We start from the raw sequence: 9,585 nt of genomic DNA, 5'->3' as shown, positions 1-9,585 counted from the left end.
AGATTTTGAACAATGTACTTGACTAAAATGAATGTATTGATTTCACTAAGTGCCTTACTCTTGACTAAAGCGTATTTAAGTAAACGTAAAAGTAATCCTAAAATTGAGGACACTGCACTTTTGCAGATTACAGATTGATCAAATCACCAGTGTGAATTCTATACTCTGACTGTGAATGTTTAGCTGGATCTCTTACGATCCTGAGTTTTAAAATGCTTTTGACTAGTGATTGCCTTGAAGTAAATCTTTAAAGCGGCAAGCTGGTTTTGATTTTATAGTTTGATGAATGCAATTAACTAATGGTAAATGATCAAATATATTAGTTTAAAAACAAATATTTAGCTATTGTGCACCTGTGTTTTATGTGTGTTCATTATTATGCTTTTGACAAAAGATGATCAAACACTGATGAGAGATGATTTTTCCTATTATGATTGGCTGTATCAATCATTGTGATTGAATGTTTCAATCTTATTCTACTTTGTGATGTAATTAATGTAAGGTGAGACCACACTCGAATCTGGAGACGCCTATTGAGTTAATTATTGACCAAATTATTATTAGACTAATGTTTTTAGGTTATCATAAATGATAAAAAGAGAGGACTGTTGTGGAAATAATTATCATAAGACGCCAATTAGTAACATACAGGACAAACCTTGATGTCTGTTTACCTTCTTTAAGGACACAGGCGGCTTAGCCAATAATGTTATTGTTCCCATTCTGTGACCGGTCAATACTGGGATACAGATGGTCTGTGTTGTGGGTACACTGGGACACTTCCTTCTCTGTATTTGTGGACTCCAAGGTAAAATCTTCGAGGTCATAAGTGTCCGAGGCAAGTAGCTCTGTGTTCCCACACTGTTTAGGCTATCTCCTCAAATATGTTGTTTACTCTCTGCGAAACCAGTTAGATGGGCTGGCAAGAGAGAGGCTCTCCAGAATTGACGTGGCAACTCTACCGTGAAGTCAGAACCTCTGACTCTTGGACTTGTGATGTGAATCCTCCGGCCGTTTAACTCCAAATAAACCATCATGTGTTTGACATCAAAGCTACTGCTCTTCCCGTGTCTCCTTCCTGAGTCGGTGACTCCCACTGCATAGCTACACAGAAGTTTCCGCTACAGTGGTTATTATACCTAAGGGGCAATCCGATTAACAGAAACAGTACTGTTGAATATGTACAAAGTAGTGATGGGAATTCCGGCTCTTCTTGGTGAGCCGGATCATTTGGCTCGGCTCACCAAGAAGAGCCGGCTCTTTCGGCTCCCAAACGGCTCTTCACTTTACCACATATTATACCTTTTAATTAAATCAAATGTAGCCCTGTTTTGACTAATTAATTATGTATATGTGTACACATATATCACTTAAATTATTCAATACATCCTTTATACTGAAGTATTCAAAAGTGAAAATTACATGTTTAATTTACATGATTTGCTGTGGCCAAATGTTTTCATTGCATTTACAGACCCTTGTAACTCTCTGATACCACCCAATGAATGCACTGACTTGCTTGTAGAACCACGCTACACAAAACAGATAGCAACACCTTTAAAAACTAGGCTATTTTAAAAAAGGGGCTACTGTATCGACATTTTAAAATTACATTTAAAGAAAAGGCCCTGACAAAACAGCAGGGCTCTATTTCAGTAACTATTAGCTATAGAAACCACGCCCCCCTGCAGGAGAGGGGAGCGTGCTCTGAGATCAGCTGATGGGCTCTCAGAAGAGGGGGAGAAAAAGAGATCTCCCTCCTCCGTGTTTTATTCTTATAGAAGTAGGAAGAGAAGTAACGGGGCAGAAACCCTCCTTTTTACGCGGCGGTCCAGGCATAGACATCAAACGGCGACACATATTCAGTTGCCAGTTACTTTGGCATTAGGGCAGGGATATCTAGATACTTTCCAAGGTTTGACATAATGAATTGTGCTACTTTTAAAGCAAGCAACGATGTTTTCAAATCTGTAATCAAAAAGCTCCTCAAAAACACTATCGAAGCAGTTCCTGCCGTTGCTACGTTAGTTCAAACAGTAACAACGGACTATTTTTCTTAGCGGATGCATGTCAATTTAAATAAATACAACTATTTTTTAAATCAATAAAATCATTTCTAAATCCATAAAAGCATTTCAATTAATATTGGGAGTCATGTCGTTACTTTGTTGAGAATGTGGCCATGTAATAAGCGGGATAATGTGCACATTGCATAATGTGCCTTCATACCGATTTAGATCCCTCCGCAACAAAAAAAAAAACGGCTCGTTCGCGGGCGAGAGCCGGCTCCCGTCGTTCACTTGAAAGAACCGGCTCTTTGAGCCGGCTCGTTCGCGACCGACACATCACTAGTACAAAGTCCAGAAGTGTAGTTAGCGCTATAACCAAGCGGCAAACTGTGGGGTAGAGCCGGGAAGCCAATACGGAAGTGCCACACACTGCAGTTCATATATTAGCCGATAGGCGATGGCTGCAGAAAGGAGCAATTTCCATAGACCCCCATGTTAAAATGCCCAACTTTACAGCAGAAAAAAACATTTTCTACCCCTGGCTCCATACATTTTATTATCGATATAGTTAGATTCCACCTTCATGATAATGGATCTGTGAGTGAATTGTTTTCTAACGCGACCCTTTTATTTATATTAGGTCTTAAAGTTTGTGCATAAATTAGGGCGTGGTCACATTGAGTGACGGCTCTGTCAAGTGCCTGCCGCTGTTAGCTTCTTGTCTCTCTGCTAGCTGCTCCGTGAAGCTAGCTACAGGGACTCTGCCTGCTCAGCTCATCCAGGAAACACAACTTGTAGCCGGCCGTGGTTGTTTGTTCTTCATGCTTATATATCGGACTATTGTGACTCGCTCTGCGGTTAAAACAGACGGTGCATGAATGCGGTTTTGCGGTAAGTGAAATTCTAGTGCTTTATTTATGTTTTAATGATTTTAATCAGCTACGTAATGAATGGTAAGGCTTGGGTTAGCATGTAAGCTAGTGGTAGCTACATCGGTGCTAACGATTGTAATCGTAGCCTCCAAGTTAAAATCATAGACTGTATATATAAAGGTTACAACAAAATAGACAAGTGTTAAGTGGGATAATACTGTTGAACAAACGGCTTCTGTTTGAGGTTGATAAAATAAGGTTACATCCTTGTAACTTAGAGATATTTTATTATGTAGGTAGAACTGTATGCATCTAAGGTTAATTTAAATTGGCTATGCTCAAGTATGTAGACAAGCTAATGTCGAAGTAGTGCATGTGAAATCAACCTCACAATAAGATGTGTGTATATTACAATTATTAATGTCATATTTCAAGATGATTACTTATATATTACAATATGGTTGGTTGAGCTGGAGTTCATTATTGAGCTTACACGTTAACGTCACAGTCATCTGAAGAACGAACCCAAACCTTGTTGTTTTTATTAATTGTATTACCAAATGGGTATCAAATAAACAGTAAGCATTGGTAACACAACTTCCAAAGTTACAGTAAAATAAAAAGGCCCCTGACTCGGACAATACACAATCCAACATGTTCAACAGAAGATAATCAGTTATATTGTTTGTACACATGGTACTTATATATATATATCTGTTTGTTTAAGGTGTCCAGGTGATGCAGACAGGCTGGACCAGAGAGTGAGAGACAGAACTGGACTCCTCACAGCAGTGAACTTCAGCACAGGTACAAAGACTATTTTTTCATACTGTACAAAGAATCAAGAAAGATATTGGTTTAAATGAATGAAGTATTGACTTTAATACACTGATATACATTCCATTAAACAATACTAAATACTAGATCACCTACACATCAGTTAAGTTGAGGGTTTTTTCCATGCAAAAAGTTACATTTAGATGATAACAAGCAATATGACTTTGTCAGCTTTCTAATTTAATGTATTGAAGGCAAAGATATTTAACACATAGTGAGAACTGCTACTATTTATCTCTCAATATTGTCTGTAAAAAACGTGGTAAAAGTGATTCTTTCAGTGAGACAACAGAGCAAGCTTCTACAGTTGCACTACGTTTTGATAACAGTTAAATATTATTTTGATAATAACATATATTTCAATGTTGATGAACTTCATACTGTTCATTCTTAATCTGATTGTCTTTGTAGCTCATTGTTGAAATAAAAAAAAAAACATTACAATTACAAAATAATTATATCTACAGCCCCTAAACACACAAACACACCGCTTTCATAAATAACACACTTGTTCTGCAATAATATGTTTTATGTTTCCTGTCATTTTTGTTAGGAAAGGACATGCCTGAAAGACAAGACATTTTCTCCTTCTCTGAGGGTCAAGAAGAACATCCAAGAGGAACATTAAAAGCTGATGTTATGAGATTTTAAGACCAGTACAGGACATTCACTAAGAAACTACTTTTATTGTAAAAAACAGTCAGCTGATCGAATGCAGCTATTTCCACATCTACACTCCATCAGCTGATTATTTCTATTTGCCTCACTTTATGAGCTTCATAACATGTACCTTGTTTTGCAACGTCACAAATAAATGGGGCCAATCTTCAGTCAGATGTGAATGTGTAATCTAACATTTTCAGTAAGAATAATGGACAAAAGGAGTGCAAATACAAATACAATTTATTGAAATGTGAACCAAAAGTTAATCAAATGTTTTAAATAAAAAGCACATATGGACAGAAGGTGTAAACCTATTAAATGTATTAAACACATTTAGTCAAATAAAGTGACCGACTAGGCCTGTGCAGTTGGTATCAGCTTTGCCCAGCATGGGCTCCTTCATCAGCCCTGGTCCTCCTCGCAGAGGAAAGACCCTCAGTCCTCCTCGCAGAGGGAAGACCCTCAGTCCTCTCCAAACCAACAGACAGGACGTCCATCACACGGAGGTTTCTCCCTCAAGTCTCTGCAGCTCTCTGGACACCATGCTGTCTCAATCCGTCCACACTGAATATGAGATTGGGAAAATTAAAATAATAAATGCTTTAGACAATAAGAAACATAAAGTTGACTGTTGAGTTGCTCAGTTTTTTTAGATTGTCAATACTATTACTGTATAACTAATATCTCAGGTTAAGAGGCACATTCAAATAAAGATTGGTCTTTAAATACATTTTGTCTTTTGAATTGTTTGTCTAAAGTCAAGGATCTATAACTGGTACTTAGTTTTAATGATACAGTCTGGTTATTATGCTGTTTGGAGGAGGCCTCACAGGTAAGAGCACTAACTAGCTACCATCACATGTACCTTAGCTTGACTTAAATGTATTAAACGTATAGTTCAGTGATGGCAAAATATAAATAACTAATGTCATGCAAACATATTAATATTTGCTTGATTCCAGTGTTGAATTTAGCACAATTGCATACAAACGTTAAGGGGTTTTAAAATTCTGAAGTATTATGCTAAAAGCTCAATAACTTAGATTATTATTTATAGTTTTGCTGAATAGTTTCATGTCCGCTTACCTTAGAAACGTAAAATGCGACGGCAGCGTGCAGATGGGGAGCATGTTAGCTTAGCTTGGCAGCTTTAGCTAGCTCTGGAACTTCCAGCTCGGTGGCAGCGGTCCCATCCTCTTCCAATTACCGTTGTACAGTATTGACCTTTCCTTCAATGTTTCCACCTCAATTTATTTTATCCTTTTACATGTGTGTTTGAAAGTTATAGAGACATGTGCACTGCATATATTGGAAATGTCCTTTTTTCAGTTAAATATAGAATCAGATGTGTTTATATCAAACAGTGCTGACTGTGTAATTGACAACAGATGGAAAGCTTCAGTTTCTGCACTTTTTTTCAGTTAATTCAATATGATTTCTTAATGTTATTGGTGTGTTTTAAGGTGACTACTTTTGTGTGTGTAAATGAATTTATAAACTCCTTTTCTTTTTTTGTTTGTTAAACTAGATATTGTATTTTGGGAGAAGGTAGCATAGTCAGAGTTATGGTTAACTCTGACTATGCTTGTTGATGTATTTTGATAGAATAACTATTGTTAACCTTTCACTCATAAGTACAAATAAAACAGTGAGGCTTTAACAGGTATGTCTTAATATCCCCTCTAAAGGCTCATGGAACAAATACTAGTTTATTATTTACAGAGAGTAAAAACAATCTGCTATCTTTGTTTAGTCTCACTTTAAACTAAACAAAGGTATTCAATCAGAGGCCTTTAGGGCAGCTGCTTTTCTTCTTATTCACTTGTTTTTTTGGCGGTGCAGCTTCTGTTAAGAAGAGGCTTCGTTTTTCAAATGACTTTCGTCGAATAGTTGATAAGCTACAGCGCACGTGTCATCTTCCCTGGGCCAATCATCTCCAAAACTCTTGCTAGGATATTAAAAATGTAGATAATTTCACAACGTTGTTAATCCGACATCCAAGTAAAGTCTCCACAACTACAGCCACAACCATGACTGCTCCAAAGAATTGTACTTCCAGCTGTTTGGGGTTTCTTAAACGTTTGAAATATGTTTTAAGTTGATATACACTGGGATATGTTAAGGACTAACTCACTTATAATGAATACATTTGTATTTCAGGATCTTGAAATCATACATATTGGGATTCATGTGGATTAATAGTGTGGACTAGAGGGTGACAAGCATCACTTTCACCTCACTTTTTTATTTAAATTCCAAAGTTGGTCATGAAAAATATGTTTCTCTGTTGTCCACGTTATACATAGTTAAAAACATATGAAAGAGTTAAAAGTACATTAATTCCAACCGATTTATTTATTCATGTACAACACATTATAAAACCCCAATAATACAAATACATAATCAATGGGGGGTTCATTTTACATGTTGTCATCCAATCTGTTTTGATTCTAAAACTCGTTAAGCGCATGCTCCGTCCTGCTCAGAAGACAACCAATCCCGTGCGAGCAACAGCACAGTAATATTTGCATCTAGTGAATATAAAAAGACCGCGCTGTGACACAGAAGTCATTCTACGCTGTCGCACCTCACTCTCTCATCATGCCTGCTGACGCACCCCCTGTCAAAGCGGCCAAGAAGGGCTCCAAGAAAGCCGTCGCTAAGACCGCCACCAAGACTGGAAAGAAGAGGAGAAAGTCCAGGAAGGAGAGCTACGCCATCTACGTCTACAAGGTGATGAAGCAGGTCCACCCGGACACCGGCATCTCCTCCAAGGCCATGGGCATCATGAACTGCTTCGTGAGCGACATCTTTGAGCGCATCGCCGGTGAGGCCTCTCGTCTGGCTCACTACAACAAGCGCTCCACCATCACCTCCAGGGAGATCCAGACCGCTGTCCGCCTGCTGCTCCCCGGAGAGCTGGCTAAACACGCCGTGTCTGAGGGCACCAAGGCCGTGACCAAGTACACCAGCTCCAAGTAAACTCTGCTGCTGATATACCAACAACACAAAGGCTCTTTTAAGAGCCACCCACTACATCTATAGACGTGTTCCTCTGTTTTGAATAAGTGTCATGCACGATCCATGACTCAAATAGATGATCTGTAAATCACTTTATATTATTTTGTGTGACCTTATATCTCTACAGCGCTTTGTTCTGAAGGTGTTAAAGTGGTATATAAATAAAGTTGGATTGGACTTGACATGACCAGCTCCAAGTAAACTCTGCTACTGCTACAAACCAACGGTTCTTTTAAGAGCCACCCACTTCATCTACTGCTGCTTTCGTCTTACAAAGTGTCTAATATACCTCAACATGATTTCCATTTTAATACAACTAAAATAATACTTAGTGACATTAAACTGCCATGCTCACTTGGATCATCTTCCTGTGATCTGGCTTTTACTATTCACATTTTGTTCATTTTACTTTCTGAGCAGTTTTTTTTTACAGTTTTGTTTGTATTATACATCATGTTAAGTGCTGCAAATATAATGTATGTACAGTGTGTGTGTGTCTATATACACGAATGAGAATAGGTTTTATTACCAAGTAGCTTGACACATACAAGGAATTTGCTTTGGTATATTTGGTGCATAAAAAGACAGAATGAATAATACCTAGCAAAACTATTAAAATCTAAATATGAAATAAGAAATGTCCTCAAAATATAAAGATAAGATAAAAAAATAGACATTACACAAATAACAACCTACACAAATAAGTTACAATTGATGATCATATTCTCCTCGTTAAATGTTTAGCCCAAACAGCTGCATGTATTTAGGTGGGTGTGTAATTTGAGTTATAATACCAAATATATTATTTAATAAGTTAATTACACACTGTAAATAATCATTAAGTATGACACCTTTTTGAATGTCTTAATGTTCTCTACATATTGAGACTTTCGCTTCTTAAATTACAGGAGTTTATGTTCATCTTTGAACGGGTGAAAACAATTTCAGAAAATTCAGTTTCATTCTGAAAAGAATTCAGGCGGCAGACCGACCTGTTTTCTGATTGGACGATCACAGTTACGGATCAATCTGACCAATGAGCGTTTAGCTGCGCTCCTATATAAACTGGTGAGAACGCTGATCGACCTACTTTCTTCTAAACGTCAAAGAATAATCACATAGAAAATGTCTGGTCGCGGAAAAGGTGCAGGAAAGGTCAGGGCGAAGGCCAAGACTCGCTCATCCCGTGCCGGGCTCCAGTTCCCTGTCGGCCGTGTCCACAGGCATCTGAGGAAGGGTAACTACGCCCATCGTGTCGGTGCCGGAGCCCCGGTGTACCTGGCCGCTGTGCTGGAGTACCTGACCGCTGAGATCCTGGAGCTGGCTGGAAACGCCGCCCGGGACAACAAGAAGAGTCGTATCATCCCCCGCCACCTGCAGCTCGCCGTCCGCAACGACGAGGAGCTGAACAAGCTGCTGGGAGGAGTGACCATCGCTCAGGGAGGCGTGCTGCCCAACATCCAGGCTGTGCTGCTGCCCAAGAAGACCGAGAAGGCTGCCAAGAAGTGAACACCCTGATCCCGCGTCAACAAACAACAAAGGCTCTTTTAAGAGCCACTCACTTCCAACTAAAGACATTTCTTGCCCTATATGTATTGATGTGCACAACATGTCATGTTACACCAAGTCACCCAACTAAAACACCCACATTATAGAGCAATATACAATTGAAACATAACCCTAAATTACTATTAATGATATCATCTATTGCAGGTTGTAGCCTCTCTAAAATAAAGCCTTATTTCAACTAAAGCAAACTACTTTCACAATTTCCTTCGTACATCCAGCAGGTTAATCACCACATTCTCAAATGAATAGCGGTGTGGTTTCTACATCTGTCAGTCCACATAAATAAAGCCACAACGTTTGTTGGACCCATCATTAGTGTTTAACTCAGTTCACACTATATCAGTATTACTTATTGGCAGGTGTCTGCAGTTCACCGATCAATAGCGTACCGTAGCATTTAAGCACTCGATGGTATCTTTATCCCACGCGCACATTGAAATGAATAACAGGTTATATTTAGTTCCAGCCTTTATCCACCAGATGTCTCAGTGTTCACCAACTAATGTTTGGAGCAGAACGAGAATAGTGGCTCTATTGTAGTGGAATAAATATTAACACACGTGTCTTTCTAACAGTTATTTATTTATGTTGTATTAGCATTTTAAGAAACGAGG

The 9,585-nt window shown here is 38.6% G+C and overlaps 2 protein-coding genes across 2 annotated transcripts; both read left to right on the top strand.

Annotated features, from left to right (window-relative positions):
• Positions 1–6,966: 6,966 nt before the first annotated feature.
• LOC117554551 (histone H2B 1.2-like) lies at positions 6,967–7,498 on the top strand. Its single transcript, XM_034228978.1, has one exon. The coding sequence runs from the start codon at positions 6,983–6,985 to the stop codon at positions 7,361–7,363; it is 381 nt and encodes a 126-aa protein (XP_034084869.1). The 5' UTR covers positions 6,967–6,982; the 3' UTR covers positions 7,364–7,498.
• A 1,011-nt stretch (positions 7,499–8,509) lies between these two features.
• On the top strand, positions 8,510–9,154 carry LOC117554547 (late histone H2A.L3). Its single transcript, XM_034228975.1, has one exon. It carries the CDS (start codon positions 8,528–8,530, stop codon positions 8,909–8,911), a length of 384 nt encoding a protein of 127 aa, XP_034084866.1. The 5' UTR covers positions 8,510–8,527; the 3' UTR covers positions 8,912–9,154.
• Positions 9,155–9,585: the final 431 nt, after the last annotated feature.

This window comes from Gymnodraco acuticeps, unplaced genomic scaffold (genome assembly GCF_902827175.1).
Source record: "Gymnodraco acuticeps unplaced genomic scaffold, fGymAcu1.1, whole genome shotgun sequence".
Taxonomy (NCBI): domain Eukaryota; kingdom Metazoa; phylum Chordata; class Actinopteri; order Perciformes; family Bathydraconidae; genus Gymnodraco; species Gymnodraco acuticeps.
This window is presented reverse-complemented; position numbering and strand designations above follow the sequence as displayed.